Source organism: Mus pahari, chromosome 20 (assembly GCF_900095145.1).
Source record: "Mus pahari chromosome 20, PAHARI_EIJ_v1.1, whole genome shotgun sequence".
Classification (NCBI taxonomy): Eukaryota; Metazoa; Chordata; class Mammalia; order Rodentia; family Muridae; genus Mus; species Mus pahari.
Window position 1 is genome coordinate 29,097,853 of NC_034609.1, and position 17,995 is coordinate 29,115,847.

At 43.0% G+C, this 17,995-nt stretch overlaps 1 protein-coding gene across 5 annotated transcripts in view; it reads left to right on the forward strand.

Moving 5' to 3' along the window:
* Ctcf (CCCTC-binding factor) overlaps positions 1-15,505 on the forward strand; it is a 47,649-nt gene extending 32,144 nt beyond the window's left edge. For 2 of the 5 annotated variants that reach the window (XM_021220015.2, XM_029532419.1), the window contains exons 5-12: positions 738-871; positions 3,608-3,728; positions 4,573-4,722; positions 7,716-7,876; positions 8,776-8,958; positions 9,592-9,727; positions 12,733-12,921; positions 14,017-15,505. In XM_021220015.2, the coding sequence (XP_021075674.1) occupies positions 738-871; positions 3,608-3,728; positions 4,573-4,722; positions 7,716-7,876; positions 8,776-8,958; positions 9,592-9,727; positions 12,733-12,921; positions 14,017-14,201 (1,259 nt within the window). In that variant the 3' untranslated portion in view covers positions 14,202-15,505. The remainder of the gene's footprint in view (positions 1-737; positions 872-3,607; positions 3,729-4,572; positions 4,723-7,715; positions 7,877-8,775; positions 8,959-9,591; positions 9,728-12,732; positions 12,922-14,016) is intronic. The other 3 variants (XM_021220016.2, XM_029532420.1, XM_029532421.1) reach the window with 3 other exon arrangements.
* The last annotated feature ends 2,490 nt before the right edge of the window (positions 15,506-17,995 follow it).

Here is a 17,995-nt window from a genome sequence, read left to right on the forward strand (position 1 = left end):
CTCTGTAGACCAGGCTGGCCTCGAACTCAGAAATCCGCCTGCCTCTGCCTCCCGAGTGCTGGGATTAAAGGCCTGCGCCACCAGGCCCGGCTCGTTCGTGGTCTTTTATGCCTGTAAACCTAAGCACTAGGGAGGCTGGGCACTAGGAATAAGAGTTTAAGGTCTGTCTGGGTTATATATTTATGTATTGAGAGCTTACCTTTGAAAGGAAGGAAGAATAATTTCTACAGGTATCTGTTCTCATTCTTGACATTGTGATTTTCCAAATTACAATTGCTTTTGGTGGGAGGAGGTGTTTAGAAACAGGGTTTCAATGTAGCCCTGGCTGTCCTGGAACTTAGTATGTAGACCAGGATGGCCTTGAATTCAGACCACCCCCGAACCCTGCCTCTGTCTCTCAAGTGCTAGGTTAAAGGCATGCAACACCACTGCCCACTTAATGTTGTTATATTTAGGACTAAAATACACTGGAATTTCAATTAATGGTTGGATTCTTAGTAACCAATATATTTGCAAAATAGGAATAAGAAAGATTTTTCTGTTCAAAGGCAGTAGAATCAAATAATTAGCAGAAACTAAAGTTTAGCATGTGTTCTCACATCTTAGGAACTAGTGATGAGAATTTATCCAGGGCTCCTGTAGCTTGTAGAGCTGCTTTCAGCTTTTGAACTGTAGCCATACATTGAGCCCTGTCATGAATTGTACCATTAATTCCTGTTATTCCCTCCTTCCTTTAGGTACTCGTCCTCACAAGTGCCCAGACTGCGATATGGCCTTTGTGACCAGTGGAGAATTGGTGCGGCATCGTCGTTATAAACACACTCATGAGAAACCATTTAAGTGTTCCATGTGTGATTATGCCAGTGTAGAAGTGAGTGTCTAGTTCTTTATTATTGAGAGCTTTCTTAGACCATGGTGGGCTTTTTTGTTTGTTTTAAAGAATACCTATTCTAAGGCTGAGCATGCTAGTTCATGCCTTTAATCACAGCACTTAGGAGCCAGAAGCAGTGAATCTCTGAGTTCAAGGCTAGCCTGGTCTTCATAGTGAGTACCAGAACAGCCAGACCTAGAGAGAGAGACAGACCCTGTCTTAAAATAAGTAAATAAACATACCAATTCCATATATTAGTACAAGAAAGTTCTCCTATACTTTGAAGAAATAACTGTACCCAAGTCATTTCAAAATGGAAGGTTTGGTGTATACCCTTTTGATCCTAGCATTGGATAGGCTGAGAATTGTTAGTTTGAAATTACCTTGGACTTGATATTGAGTTTGAAAACAACTGGAATAAATATATATATGAGCCTGTCTTAATAACTGCAGTACTGGAAGGTTTATGGTTGGAGTTATAGATCAGTGGTATAGTGCTTGCGAGAAGCGGCCAAGTTCATGAGGCTCTGAGTTTGATTCCCATCACTTAGGAAAAAAGGGGGGTAGAGGGTATGGGAAAGATGATTGGCTTTATTATTCGAGTTTCCCCATTGCCAAAACTGGATAAAGATACTAACAAAGGGGTAGGTTACGTGACATTAGTAAGCAACCAAATCAAATATTATATTGAAAAATAAGTGGTTAAGTATATCCAAAACAAAACTAATTCAGCAGTGTGTGTATTACTTTATAGGAAGTGGAAGAGAGGTAATAAAATTGAGTTCTCATTACTGTGTAAAGTTCCAACAAGACTAGGGAAAAGCCAGATCGAATCCCTCCTAATTAACTGTGAATCACTGAAGTGATCCATCATGCCTATAACCTCAGCAGTTGGAAGGCTGAAGCAGGTGGAGTGCTGCAGGCTTTAAGCCAGCCTAAGCTATAGAAACCTTGTCTCAAATCATCATCATCTAGGATCTTAATGCTACTGTTTCATTGTTGTATTGAGAATTACAGCTAATAGAAGAAAGTAAGTATATTACAAGTAGACAAAAATTATTATTTTTTAATTATTTGAGACAAGGTCTAACTTTATGTAGACCAGGCTGGCCTGGAGCTCACAGAATTCGGCTTGCTCCTGCCTCCCGAGTGTTGGGATTAGAGGCCTGTTCCTCCACACCCAGCTATCTGGTTTTTTTCTTTCCTATTTTTCTATTTGGGTTGGGGGTGGGGATGCTTCCTGCCGCTCCTTGACTGTAGCAGTTTTTCTTTCACCCTGTGGATCTTTACTTTGAAATTCTGTCATCAGCAAATGATTTACTCAGTCATTTTGCCAGGCCTTAAAACATCATTTCTTAAAGATTTTTATTTTTTCATTTTAGAGAATATCTAGCAGTAAAAGACCTTAGAGAATTCAATAGAGGGGACCAGGTATAAAAGTGTGGGCCGGGCATGGTGGCGCACACCTTTAATCCCAGCATTTGGGAGGCAGAGGCAGGCGGATCTCTATGACTTTGAGCTCAGCTAGGGCTACAGTATTTGTTCCAGGATAGCCAAGGGCATAAATAAGTGAAGATTACAAGTTGATTCCAGGGCTGGTGAGATGGCTCAGTGGGTAAGAGCACCCGACTGCTCTTCCGAAGGTCCGGAGTTTAAATCCCAGCAACCACATGGTGGCCCACAACCATCCGTAACAAGATCTGATGCCCTCTTCTGGAGTGTCTGAAGACAGCTACAGTGTACTTACATATAATAAATAAATAAATCTTTAAAAAAAAAAAAAAAAAAAAATCTAAAAAAAAAAAAAAAAAAAAAAGTTGATTCCAAAGTTTTAGCAACAGACTAAATGTGAATGAAAAGTTAAAGAAAAATTTGAAAGTATATAGAGAGATGTGTTGTGTTGACTTGTGAGACTCTGGTCAATCAGGCAGGTATGGGGACAAGGTACTACTACTGTGAGTGGAAGAGCACTCTTAGCCTGTGTATGGCATATCCTGAACGTGGCAAAAGGGGCGGGATTGAGGAATCTGCAGGGATAGGTACTTGACCACTGAGTGAATGAGAATAGTTAATATAGAATTCTCATGGGCATGGGAGGGGTTTCTCTTAAAATCAGAAGGCTTTTTCCAAAAATTTCAGAGAGTTATTATGAATATCCAAAGTACTTTTTAGAGTCATGTTTGAAACTCATAGTTTGGGATAGGGTACTTAACTAAGTGATGGAAAGCACGGTGAGTGGCAAGGAATCTCAGCCTGTCTAAGAAAATGAGAGGACAGTGTGTAGGGGAATTAAATTAAAACGTGACCTTGGAGTTGAATTTTGTAGGAAATGTACGTATATATATGGCATGATTTGTTTACTAAAGTGTTGTGAAGTTTCAAACAGAATAAAAGGGCTGGAGGTGTGGCTCAGGGGTAGAGAGCTCTTGCCTAATACAAGTCCCTGGGTTCAATCTTGAGGACCACCACCATCACACACACTAAGTGGTAAAGATTAGTATACCATCATGTGCCTTACCGCCCAGCCCAACTCAATTATTAGTGTGCCGGTTTTGCCTGATGTGTCCTGTCTATTTACCCTTGTCTCCTTGGATTGTAATACTGCTGAGAGGAAGCAAAGGCTTTAACTAACTTTAGTGCCTCCAGATTAAGGTTTTGTACCTAGCCATAGAGTTCATATTATAGTCCATGTTAACAGAAGTATAAGAGGTTCGTTCGGTTGCTTTCATGTTTCAGGTCAGCAAATTAAAACGACACATTCGCTCTCATACTGGAGAGCGCCCGTTCCAGTGCAGTTTGTGCAGTTATGCCAGCAGGGACACATACAAGCTGAAAAGGCATATGAGAACCCATTCAGGTAGGACATCTCCCCTCCTGGTACTATTGAGCTGCTCTTCAGTGAATCCTGTAAACTGCCATGTGCACCCAGGGCTTACCTGAATGGAAGACTATTAAGAAAAGCTCTGGCATGTCCTCTGAATTGATGGTTTGCAAATACACTCAAGGGCAATTTTATTTGAGTCTTATAATGTGAAAATGGTCCTTTTAAGGGAGACATCAAATGAAATTAAAATCTCATGTTTATCTTTAAAAATCTGGGTAGAAGCTGGATGTGGTGGTACACACTTCTAATCCCAGCAAAGGCGAGCAGATATTTGGAATTTGAGGCCAGCTTGGTCTACATGGCAAATTCCAGACTAGCCAGGGCTGCATAGTGACTCCTTGTTTTGTGTTTCAAAAAATAATAAGTCTGGATAGATTATCCAGTATACTCTGGTTTCTAAGTACTATCATTTTATAAAAAGAGAAGCTTGTGCTAAGTGTCAGCACAAGACGGTAATCTTCACACTCAGGGCTGAGGTAAGAGGATCTCTGGTGCCAGACCATCCTAGGCAGCAACAGATAACAGAGAAAGAACAATTTAGCTCTAGTCCCCCCACCCAGAGTAAGCTTTGCCATAAGAAATCCTGTCCTAAAATAGAAGAGTGTAGAAAGCCAAGCCGAGCAGAGGGCTAGGATTTGTTTGCTAATTCTGAAGATAGGTATGAGTTGAACTATTAATTACACCAAGCTTTATCTTCTCAAGCAAGGCCTTAGGTTTTATATGGCCTAACATGTGTCTGCCACTCCTCTATTCACCTACGAAGCTAAAGCTATAGTCTTCATTCATTTAATTTGTTCATTCTGTATTTCCTTTTAAGGGGAAAAACCTTATGAATGTTATATTTGTCATGCTCGGTTTACCCAGAGTGGTACCATGAAGATGCACATTTTACAGAAGCACACAGAAAATGTGGCCAAATTTCATTGTCCCCATTGTGACACTGTCATAGCCCGAAAAAGTGATTTGGGTAAGTAGCTGTAAGAGACAAAGAATTCATGAAAATAAGATAAAAACTTGACCTTAAACTCAAACTATTGTGTATGTTAATGAATGGCTTACCACGCAGTGAACACCATTGCTTCTCGTCCTCTCCCTGTCTTCTTTCTTTACTAGAGTGAAACCAGAAGTTAAATATATGCAGAATATAGATTATCCATATGGTAATAGGAACCGTAATGGGAAGCAGTATACCTGTAATAGTAGCTTTCATTCTCTAAATAGGGAAGTAACAGGGTTCAATTAAGGCCAGTTTCCTTCAGGTTGTTGAAGAGTATTTGTGCATTCTGTGAGTAATTGGTTTGGTGGTAACTATTCCTATGCATTGGTAAGCCAGAATTGCACATAGGGAGAATTCATCTATAGAAATTTTAATGTAGCACATACTTGCACATTACATCATCTAGAGTTCTCTCTTTATCTTTCTTACTAATGAAAAATAGAAGTCAGGAATAGTAAGTGCCAGCATTTGGAAAGTTGAAGCAGAAGAATCATCAAGGCCAGCCTGGGTTATGTGAGACTGTCTCAGACAGAAGATAAAGAGATTACTTATTGACATACACCCGTGGTCCCAGTTTCTCAGAAGTCTTAAGCAGGAGATTTGATTCTGGGGAGTTTAAACGTAGCTTTAGCCAAATTAGCAGGCTCTGCTCTACTACATGAAAAACATAAATACTACTCAGTCTGTGCTCTCAACCCAAGATTCACTGCTTCCTGAACATATTTGAACTTTTTTAAGTGTTGACTATCAAAGCCAGAGCCTCTCATCTGCTAGCAGTCAAGCACTGTACCACTAAGTTATACTCTTAGAAATACTTCTTATATTCACTTACATTTTTGTGGTTTAGATTTTTCTGTTTACAGTTGATCTTTACAGCATGAAGTATCTAGCAAGGTGTATCTAGTTTTAGCACAGCGGTGAGTCTAACGCTCACAAAGATGCACCAGATGTTCATTGTAATTTATGAGTGGCAAGGCTGGCAGAAGCCGGAGTTCCCTCAGATTGTTTTGTTTTGTTTTGTTTTTTGTCTTATTTTGATCTTTAGGGGTTGTGTTTTGTTGATTGTACTGGGAATTGAACCCAGGCCATCTCAGAAGTAACATGAAGAGTAATAAAGCAGGACACCGATGTCCTACCGCAACGCAGCCTCTGAGCCCAGAGATGAGTGTGTGAAGTGTGTGCGCTCTCTCTCCCCCCACCTCCCATGCTGGGATTGAGCCTGGGCCACAGAATTGGTCCTCTTGTCTTTTTGGGTTTTAGTTTCTCTTAGGGAAGAGTCACTGGCTTTGCATATGATATGCTCATAACCCTAACATGGGCTGCCCTCCTGTGGAGCAGTCCTCCCACTTGCTCTTTCAGGGCTGTTCCTATTGTTTCTTAGTATATTAATTCATTTGTGGCACAAATCCTTTGGCTCTGCTCTATAGGAGGTACCATGATGCAGTAGAGTTAGACAAGTCTTTCCCTTTCTTTTAACTACTAACCTTCCTGTCTTTTCTTCTTGGGATAGGAAGGCAGCAGGGTGAAATTTCCTGTTATAAAACCAACTATAATCTTGTATCTACATTTACCTTCATCTTTCCTGTCCGTCCTTAGGAGTTGGTGTGACTTTCTTTATCTGTTCCTTGTCCCTTCACCCTCAGCCACACGTTTCTGTTTTCCTGACATGTCTTCATCATTATTTTGTTTACCTTCACACTCCTACTCCTGGATCTTTCTTTTCAAGTTGGTGTACTCGTTTCTCTCCTATCCAGAGCTATTTTGAATAAGGCCTCATGGTATAGAGAAGTCATCTTAGCTGCTCAAGAAGCTGAGGCAAGAGGACATGCCTGCACCCATGTAGGGAGACCCTGTCTCAAAGGATTTTTTTAAAAAAGAAGACTGGTGACAAAGTTCAGTGGTCAAGTGCTTACCTGGTATCTATAGGGCCCTGCATTCGATCTTTATACCACAAAAACATTTTTAAAATAACTGAATTTTTCCAAATGTATCCCACAACACTCACATACTCCATTCCATCCCATATTGCTGGAAATTAAATCCGGGTCATGTTGTGTGATAGGTAAGCTGTTTCTCACTGAGTTCTATCCCTAACCCTAGGTTTAACTCCCTTCCTTCCGGGCAACCATAATGAACAGTTTTGTCCCTTGAAGTCTTTCCTCCCTGTGTTTTGTGTCCCTTTCATTTGCACTGTCTACTGGCGCTCCAGTAAAAGGCCTTGCTGAAACACTCCACTCATTTTATGTGCTTCCCTAACAGTGCCCTTCCCCCCAGCAAACCAGCTGTGCACTGCACTCTCTGTAAAGCACTGTTCCCTCTTCTCGGTGGCCCAGGCTGGGTGTGGTGGTGAAGGCTTTTAATCCCAGCATTCAGGAAGGAGATGGTTAGGCAGGTATCTGTGAGTTCCAGACCATAGAGACCCTGACTCAACAGTGAAACAAGCCTGGCCATACTAGTTCTTGATCTTGACCTTTTGTCTTAGTGACCTCATCAGCTCCCTGGTTCCACTCCTGTTTTAGTACCAGACTATCCTTTGTTTGTTTGTTTTGTTTTGTCTTTCGAGACAGGGTTTCTCTGCATAGCCCCGGCTGTCCTGGAACTCACTTTGTAGACCAGGCTAGCCTTGAACTCAGAAATCCTGCCTCTGCCTCCCGAGTGCTGGGATTAAAGGCTTGCACTTCTAACTGCTTCCAGGTCCAGTGCAGTCCTCAGGCCTCCGTCTTTGACCTGTTGACCTGTTATCTCCCCACCTGTTGTTACTGTTGGATGGAGATGGAGATGGAGAAGGAGAAGGGTGGGGCGGACGCAGCACTAGGGACTGACTCAGGCTCTCACCTACTAACCAAAGGTTTTATTTCTGATCTCATGTTCTTAAGAAGTAAATTAAATAATAGTACTAACTTGTTGAAATATTTAACCTGTGATTTTTCCAAGTTCAGCTTGGCTTTATATTCTGTTTGCAGGTGTCCACTTGAGAAAGCAGCATTCCTATATTGAACAGGGCAAAAAATGTCGCTACTGTGATGCTGTATTTCATGAGCGATATGCTCTCATCCAGCATCAAAAATCACACAAAAATGAGAAGCGCTTCAAGTGTGACCAGTGTGATTATGCTTGTAGACAGGTAGGTGCTGTGTTAGTTAAAAAGCCATTGATGCTCTATCCATGTCAAGTATCGTGACTAGTATGGTCTTTTTTTTTTTTTCTTTTTAAATTGAGATATGGTTTCTTTGTGTAATCTCTTTGTACATTAGGGTGGCCTTAAATTTAGAGATCCACCTGACTATTGTATTGCTTCTTGAGTGCTGAGATTAAAGGTGTGTGCCACCACACCCAACCTAGTAGCTATTTCTAAGAATATTTTTCAAACAAGTATAAAGAATCATAGATGCTACTCTTTATCAATTGAATCTGGGTCTCCATATATACATATACATTGGTCACAATTGATATCTTTGTTGGGGGGTCTGTTTGTTTTTTGTGGGTTTTTTTGTTTTGTTTTTTGTTTTTTGTGGTTTTTTTGTCTTTGTTTTTTGTTTTGTTTTGTTTTGTTTTTTCAAGACAGAGTTTCTCTGTGTAGCCCTGGCTGTCCTGGACTCACTCTGTAGACCAGGCTGGCCTCGAACTCAGAAATCTGCCTGCCTCTGCCTCCCAAGTGCTGGGATTAAAGGTGTGTGCCACCACCACCCAGCGGTAATTCTTGACTATATAGTGAATTAGAGTCCAGCCTTGGCTGCATGAGACTATGCCTGGAATAAAAGCAAACCAAAAAATCCCAATGGCATTCAGTCCAAGACTTGAGAGAAGAATCTGGCCACAGAATGATCCTTACACTGGAGTGAACAGCGTTCTCTGTGCTGGGGCGTTAAGGACACACTTTTGCTTCCCTATGAATAGACTGTTACCATCATGACAAACATTGTTAACCCTTGAGGATGAAAGGCATAGGGTGTGCATGTGTAGCACCCAGGGTGATAGCCCTGTGACTCTCCAAGGCCTTTCTGACAAACAGTTCTTTTTCAGGAGAGGCACATGATCATGCACAAGCGAACTCACACAGGAGAGAAGCCTTATGCCTGCAGTCACTGCGACAAGACCTTCCGCCAGAAACAGCTCCTTGACATGCATTTCAAGCGCTATCATGATCCCAACTTTGTCCCTGCTGCCTTTGTCTGTTCCAAGTGTGGGAAAACATTCACCCGCCGGGTAAGGGTCAAGTTCCTATTATGGTTCTTAATAGCACACGCTTGATCTGCTGTTAACAGAATGGAGTTTTTGCCACTGGAGTAATCAGTGTAGGAATACTTAGCCATTTGAAAAGTTATTCCTGTCTCAGACTCTTCTGTTCATTGGGGAAACCTTCTATTGACAGGAACTGCAGCATCTTGAGTAAGCTGAGGGTAAAAAGGCATTTCCTTGGGTGGATTGAAATCTGTATTTCATCCCATCCCTAATTAGTCTGACTCGGCTCACTCTGTTGGTTAGCCAAGTCAACACTGGCCAGCTATTCTGAAACTCCCCCAAGTTTCTGTGTGACTACAGGCACTGAGCTCAAACCCCTCCTCAACCCCAGCCCCCACACACCCATGTGCGCAGGGCCCAGCCTTCTTACTGGTGCTTCCTCACTCCTTTCCTCTCTCTGTCTCCTCCCCCAACCCTGACTGCTACCAATGCTGTGCATCTTTCCTGAATGTGATGGAAGGAACATGTTGGGTACAGTTAGCAGAATTTTGAGACTGTATGGATTCTTTAAAGTTTGTTTTTGTTCAGTTAAAGAGAACTTTGAGTCTGAACTTTGTTCTTTTAGTAGCGTGAAACAAGGTTTGTTCCTTTTGTCAGAACACAATGGCAAGACATGCAGATAACTGTGCTGGTCCAGATGGCGTAGAGGGGGAAAATGGAGGGGAGACAAAGAAGAGCAAACGAGGAAGAAAAAGAAAGATGCGATCTAAAAAAGAAGACTCCTCTGATAGTGGTAAGTGGGTCATTGTTGATTTGGTTAGAGGTGACACATCAGAGGCCCAGTTTGCAGTAAATGTGTAAGGTAGTAGAGGCAAGAAGGCCCCTCTCCTTTATGCTTGGAATCTTTCTGAAGCCATGTGCTATACTACTCATGGAGGTAGAAGCAGGAAGATCAAAGCAGAGTTCTCGTGCCCGCCTCCCCACCACAAGTTGAAGGCCTTGGCGTCAGAAATGTCAGGTGACCCCCAGAAATTAGAAGTGATAACATAAGTGTGAGGTTGCATAGCTCTGCTCTTCATTATGTTCTTGTTCTCTCTGAAGAAACTGACAGCCTCTTACAGATCTGGACAGTTCTTTCTTCTGACTTCACCTCTGGTTTCATTCGTAGGTCTTAGAGATAATGTAACACTAGAACACTGCAGTCAATACAGACACTCTCCTACTCTAGCGAAGGCCATATAACCTCATTTACACTATAATTTCTGCTAGCTATCTGCACAGGTGGACCACAGAATTGTTCCAAACTTTCTCAAAGCCAAAAGCCTTTTAACCTTGTTAGCCTTTCTCTGCATATTCCCCCATTTCTGGCTGTATTCGTTGAATTTACTAGGCATAGGGCAGTGGAGACTTGAGTGAGTTCCGCAAGGAAGCATCTTATTTCTGATACACTGCCACCTACACTACAGTGTGTTCTAACACTCAGTACCTCAGTTACTGGAACATGAAGCATTTGATCTTCAGATGAGGCATTCACCCACAGCTCTAACTTTAACCACTCCTTCCAGAGAAAGTGAGCGTTAATAACCGTGCAGCTTGGAGGGAAGCAGACAGTGTACCCTGTGTGCCACACACAGTACTGGGCAAGGAGTACTAAGTACTCTCTGGCTGCCTGTAAGTGTTGACAACAAAGCTGCCTCAGACGAATGTCAGAGGCTTGAATCCCACCCACAGCAGTTTGAGCTGCTTGCCTTTCCTGTAAATAAGGACAGTGCTGTGTGCGTGTGCTAGCGTGTAGACCAGAGGTCACACCCCCAGGATATTTCCCACGTACTAGGATTATTTGGCACATATCATCACTCTAGGCTCTCTATTAGTATTTAACCTTTTAATAATATGTGTATGTGGAGAAATACACATTTATATTTATCTAGGTGTGTGTCATGAATTCAAACTTCAGTGGAGGCCCAAATCATTAAATCCCCTAGAGTTGGACTAACGAGCCACCTGTTGTGAATGCTAGGAACTGAAGTCAAGAGCAGGAAGTGCCCTAACCACTGAGCAATCCTTTCAGCTCCACGGCCTTTAAAAAGTAAATGTGGGTGGTAACGATCAAATTCTCAAGTCCTCGGGTTTTCATGACAAGCACTTTACTAGCCGAGCTATCTCCCTAGCTCTGGATAAATCCTCAACTGAAATAATGAAACCTAAGAAAAGGGACTTGTGGGGCTGGTGAGATGGCTCAGTGGGTAAGAGCACCCGACTGCTCTTCCGAAGGTCCGGAGTTCAAATCCCAGCAACCACATGGTGGCCCACAACCATCCGTAACAAGATTTGACGCCCTCTTCTGGAGTGTCTGAAGACAGCTACAGTGTGCTTACATATAATAAATAAATAAATCTTTAAAAAAAAAAAAACAAGAAAAGAAAAGGGACTTTTTATATTGTAATGAACAATATAAAGGCTGTATTTATATAGAGTATAACCCAGGGTGGCTTTAAATTCCCCACTCTCTTGCCTCAGCCTTTCATGAACTGAATTCTATATATACACTACGATATGCAATTGTCTGTTTTCTTAATCCTCAAAGCACTGTGGGGTTGTGGGTGCTATAGACACTCCCTGAGGAAGTGGAGGGTAGGTGTGTCAAGTCCATACACCAAATAAGAGGCTGAGACTTCAAAGCCTTATTATCTGATTCTTTGTTAGTATTCTCTTCATTTACCCTCTTTACATTTGGTAGTTTTAAAGGTGGGATGTAGCTCAGTAGTGCTTGCCCAACATGCACAAAGCTCTAAGTTGAGTCCCCAACACTGTGGTAAGTAGGTGTTATGGCATCCACCTATACATTTAGGAGTTGGAGGCCAGGGGATCAGAGAAAAAAAACAATCCCAGAACTTGGCCTTTTGCCCTAGTAAACAGTATTCACATTGCATCAGCAGTTTCTATATTTCCTTCTCATATAGGTGGGTGTGTGCACATGCCCATATGTTCCTGCCTCTGTCCAGTCAGAGATGAGCATCTCCATCTTCATGCTTTAACTTAAGCTCAGTCTCCTGCTTTGCCTTTGTATAATAAGAGAAATATTTGTTATTATTACTTTAGTTCTATTTTGTAGTTTGTTATATGAAAAAGATGAAGCTGTCTGTATGGTTTGAAACTCAGCTTTGTTTGTTGGTTTGTTTTGTTTTATGAAACAAGATTTCTCTGAGCCGGGAGTGGTGGCGCACACCTTTAATCTCAGCACTCAGGAGGCAGAGGCAGGGGGATTTCTGAGTCCGAAGCCAGCCTGGTGTACAGAGTGAGTTCCAGGACAGCCAGGGCTATACAGAGAAACCCTGTCTCAAAAAAAAAAAAAAGATTTCTCTGTGTAGTCCTTAAACTCTGAGATCTGCCTGTCTCTGCCTCTTGAATGCTAGAATTAAAGCATTAATCCCATCACCACATGGCATTCTTACTCTTAGACTCGGTATTCTTATATATGAGTACTCAGTATCCTTACACTGAGCAGCTCACATGGAATGTGGAAGTTTATTTTTCTTTTTGATACAGGCTCTCTCTTCTTAGACATGGCTGTCCTGTAAATCAGTATGTAGAGACCAGGCTGGCCTTGAACACACAGTGATCTGCCTGCCTCTGCCTCCCAACTGCTGAGATTGAAGGTGTGCATTGCCATGCCCAGCCTAGGACCTTTCCTTAAGGGAATATAAAACAGTGCTTTCAGAACATTTAACTCTCTGCTTGCTTTTGCTTTTACCACTCACTCTGCTTGACCCACCACCTGTGCTTTGATTTCTTGAGAAGAAAATGCTGAGCCGGATCTCGATGACAATGAGGAGGAGGAGGAGCCTGCTGTAGAAATTGAACCTGAGCCAGAGCCTCAGCCTCAGCCTCCGCCTCCACCTCAACCTGTGGCCCCAGCCCCACCACCTGCCAAGAAGAGAAGGGGGCGACCTCCTGGAAGAACCAACCAGCCCAAACAGAACCAGCGTAAGTTGCCTGCCCTAGCTCAGTGAGCATCTCCTGTGAGGATGAGGAAGCAGACTGTGTGTGTGTGTGTGAAGATGGGGACAAGTGAAGGTCGTCACACAGGCGCAGATGCTCAGGAAGCCTTTTTTTTTTTTTTTTTAAACTGAGAAACATCTGAGGCAGTCTCTAAAAGCCTGTTACAAATGAAAAAGTCTAGAGGAGAAGGGTATTGCTGTCCTCCAAGATGGGTGTGCTGTTATTTTGGGAGAGATTATAAAACAACCAGGGTCACAGTCACATGGCAGAGCTGACATGGTTATAAGTAGAAAAGAGCCAGGCATTCAGGGCATGAAGGGGTAAGACAGTGAACAGCCTGAGATTGTCCTGCTGAAGGAATTCAGGCCCTTAAAGCTGGGAGTGCTCTTACCAGCCATGATCCCAACATTTGGGAGGCTGAGGCTGGCCTAGACTACATGGAAAGAAGAAGGGAAGGAGAAACCATTCAGGTGAAAGGATTGTCCCAGGAGTGTTCCCTTTCTAGCACAGTGCCCAGATGTAGTAGGTCTTAAATCTCCTCAAAGCAACCTTTTCTCCTCTTTAAATTCAGGGCTTAATCTATAATTATGCTCCCTGAGCCCCATGTTTAAATGTCCATCACAGAACAGGGGGATAACTCTGCATCTAGATCCGCCCAGTCATTTCACCTACACACAACTATTTCAGAGCAGTACAGGATCAGAAATGTCAACTACATCATATACTCCGTGAAATATTCCTTGTCATGTGCGGGCTGGGGCTGGATTTTTTTTTTCCCCTACCTTGCATTACTATGAATCCTAAATACAGAACATAAAGGAAAACTAAAAATGTTAAAGTGGAGGCCTGTGAGGTAAATGTCAGTATTTGGTATCTTGACAATTTCTAGCCTGTTGGGATTTTATGTATGACCACCTAACATTCACAGGGGGCTGTTTTGTTTTCTGTTGGTTTAGGCATCACTGCTAAGGCCTCCTTGTTGGTGCATCCCATTCATTGTCAGCATCTGAAACAATGCCTGTGCTCACTGGGGGCTTTAATGTATGTACCCTTTGTTTTGTTCTTGCCCTTCTTTGCCAGCAACAGCCATCATTCAGGTCGAAGATCAGAATACAGGTGCAATTGAGAACATTATAGTTGAAGTCAAAAAGGAGCCAGATGCCGAGCCTGCGGAGGGGGAAGAAGAGGAGGCTCAGGCAGCCACCACAGACGCCCCCAATGGAGACCTCACGCCTGAGATGATCCTCAGCATGATGGACCGGTGATGCTGGGGCCTTGCTCGGCACCAGGACTATTGGGCTGTGTTTAAACGGCCCAAATCTTAATTTTTCTCTCTTTTTTTCTTTGGCTTTGGGAAAGGCATAATTTTACACCATTTTACCAAACATACTGAGAACGAAAACTTCAAGGATGATGTTAGAAAAAATGTGATTTAACTAGAACTTGTTTGATGTTAGCAAATCATGGAATGTTGTAAGTCTCTGAGGGTTTACTGTGAAGTGCTGAGGGCAGTGTTGATGCCTAACTAGTTTTCTTAGATGGAAACAGAGACATTGAGCCCTCTCTCTTGATCGAGTAAACCACTCCAGAACGGCCACGGGTTTCCCAGAGCTCTATGGTCTTCCCAAGAGAGTTTTTAATTGTAAATGCAGACTTGGGGAGGACTGAGACTTTTAACCTGGTTTTGCTTTTGCTTTTCCTGACTCCCTTTGCTCAGAGTCAGCTGCACACCAGTAGGATGGCATGCTACGATCAGGTTCTGTCCTGAAAGCTTTGCCTCTTTCTTGGCAAAGTTTCTGGTATGGTCAAGCTTGTAAATAACCTTTTTTACATTTTAATCTTTTCCATTAATTAAGAGGTTGAAAAGAAGTACAGTGTAAGAAAACCCAGCATTTTAATTATTTGCAAATCAAGGTGCCACAGACACAGACTTAGTGGTGTGTAAATGTTGAATCGGATCACAATCATGTAGCAGAAGGGCACTGGGCCTATTGCCTGCCAGTCATGGACACCAATATGGAAAATCCTGATTTCCAGCTCATGGAGCCAGCGTTTGAACCTTGAACAAATAATTTTCATTTATGATTTTCTCATCAACATTTTCTTTGCTCTGTTTGTAGCTGAATGTTACATTTTTTTAAATCTCTGTTAAAGCCAGAAGAGTTGATTATGAGTGGCCACAGCAACCCTGGCAAGCTGGGCCATAAAATTTCAGTAGGTCAGTAATGTAAACTTCACATCTGGAAAAAAAATATCAATAATGTGAAACAAACCAACTTAAAAAGTGATTCTTGCACATGAATTGTCACATATTATATGTGTTTTTTAAAGAGCCTCAGTCTGACTGATTTAAACACTTTTTTTCTCCTGTGTATTGCTTTTAAGAGAGCCATCAGTTAGCTATCAGAATCTAGGTTGATGCATTTTTGTACTTAGCTGTACTGTGTGATATTTTTCATTATTTTAGGATGCCAACATGAGACCTGTAATAAAGTATGTAATGGGGTTGAAGGCTGGGGAGGAGGATCTACTGCTGTACAGCTAATAAATCATAACGGATTAACAGGCATTCTGAAGACTCCATCTTTTGGGACTCCTATTTGTCCAGGTCCCGTGGGGGCCTGTGCACAGCTATCTTGCAGGTGATGGGCTGTGGAATGCAACCCACTTCAAGTTGTGTCCCACAAGTGTGTGGGAGTAGGGAAGTGTGTGGCTATGTAGCCCCTGCTTCCATGATAGACCTGAAGTCTTGCTGCCCTTGTACAGCAAGTGTCGCCAGAGATGCGGATGGGAGGGAGCCTGTGCTCTTGAGAGATGCTTAAGGGAGGTTTAGGGTCCGTCTCTGTTCTTAGCCAGGCCCAGGGGAGTAGAGAGAAGATTGGTTCAACCTTGGAGAGAGAAAGAGCATTGGTAAAGGTAAGAGGGACTAAGAGCAAGCTCAGGTAATAATTCTTGTTCCTTAGCTGTGTGCATATGTAATAGAAAGTCCCTTTTAGAGCCGGGCGTGGTGGCACACGCCTTTAATCCCAGCACTCCGGAGGCAGAGGCAGGCGGATTTCTGAGTTCGAGGTCAGCCTGGCCTACAAAGTGAGTTCCGGGACAGCCAGGGCTACCCTGTCTTGAAAAACCAAAAAAAAAAAAAAAAGTCCCTTTTACAGAACAGCTAGGTTCACCTGCATTGTCAGCATGGGTATTCAAATTAGCTTAAAACTTTAGAGTACATCTGCCTTGGTGGACAGGCTCGGATAGGAAGTGAGGTTCTAATGAAGTCAGACAAAATGATGATGCTCTTGCATGACTCATGTGAGTCCATTAAACCCCTCAATATCAGACATCAGTCATCACTCATCACTGTTAGTAAGTTACTGAGCCTGCGTCTATAGTCTGTAATGTGTACTCTATCCCTGGCCAGTCTTCGGCCCTATCCACTGCTGCCCTGTTCAGCTTGCACCTGAGTGAACCTTCATTGGTTTTATTCAGGTTCTCTTGTAGTATAACACACCTGTCACGAGTTAAGGCTTGCCGATGCACCAGGGGCCCTCATCCCATGTTCCTCAGCAAACAGTCGATTTGTTCTGTTGGGAGTTCTGCCTTCACCTGTAAAACCTGTAAAAGAGTGATGTTGGTTGGTTTTGTCACTTCTCCACAGGCCACTAACCCAAGGCATAGGGCTAATTAAGTGTAAACCTGGCTTTGGCCACGAGGGTGCTTCTACTTGGGCATTGCTAGAGCCCTTTGGCAGTCACTCCTCATTTTAACCAGAAAAATCCCTGTGGGGTAGGTTTTCTCTATTTTTGACATCCCAGAGTTGCCATGATAAACAAGATACGCATCTCAAAGGAAACATTGAAGCCGGGCATGCTAGCACACCACTGTAATACCAGCACTGGGAAGGAGGAGGCCGGAGTTCACAAGGCTCTGTAGCTCCTACCATTCTAGCTACTGGGGAAGTGAAGCAGGAAGATCAGATCACCACAAGTTTAAGCCCAGCATGGACTACTTAGTACCAGGCAGCCAGGGATGCCAACAAAAAGGGCATCAGAGAAATGGCTCAGTGCTTATGAGCACTTGCTCTTGCAGAAGATTGGCATTTGGTTCCCAGCACCCACTGCAGACATGTCACAACTACCTATAGGTGACCTGATGCCCTTCCGGCCTCTGTGGGCACCCATACACAGATGCACACACACACACACACAAAATTAGGTTCTGAGAATACATGTGTCAAAAGCTTCCAAAAGACTAGTGAGGTTAGGTGTCAAGAAAAACTGATTTACTTTGCTTTAAAAACCCACATTCACAATAATGTGCATGAGAGTAAATTTTGTTATCCTATAAGTCATTTGTGACTTCCAGATGGCCTTAGAGTCTTACATTTCAATCTTGGGCTAAGAGGCATGGGGGCCTTCTCCAGTGAGGCCGTCCCTGTCAGCTTTGTTCTGTCGTACCATATACTTGCCTGAGTGCCACTGCCTTCCTCCAAGTTGTTTCTCCTTTATATCTACTTTCCACCTTGTTCTATGTGTGGTGGAAGTCGGCAAACATAAGGGGCAGTCGCTTCACAGTGCAGGAAATTGAACTCAGGTATCATGTAGATAAATACTCCTGCCATTTAGCCATTTTATTTTGAAGAGACGGGGTCTCTCTGTTGTCCAGGTTAGCCAGAAAGTCCTGGGCTCAGTCAACATGATTCAGAGTGGCTGGGACTTGGTCGAGAGGGTCCCGCCTAGAGGACACTCCCAAGTCATGCCCTGTCTGGGAAAGGTAGAGATGGGAAAGAAGCCGAAGGGATAATAAATAGTTGCTTCTGCTCTCCAAGTCTTTCTTTCACTGAACTGTGGGTAGGGCAGTTAAAAGTGGGACTTAATGAAGTCCGGGGGGGGGGGCTAAGATCTGAATCAGCCCCCTTTTGTATGGTAGCATGCTTCTGGCTAGTATACCTCCTCTGACTTATGGAGCCCAGCTCTCAGCTCAAGTGAATCCTCCATGAACTTCAATGCAGACAACCTGAGAACACATATACTTAGCACTTACTCGCTCCAGCTTTCTGTGAGATTCA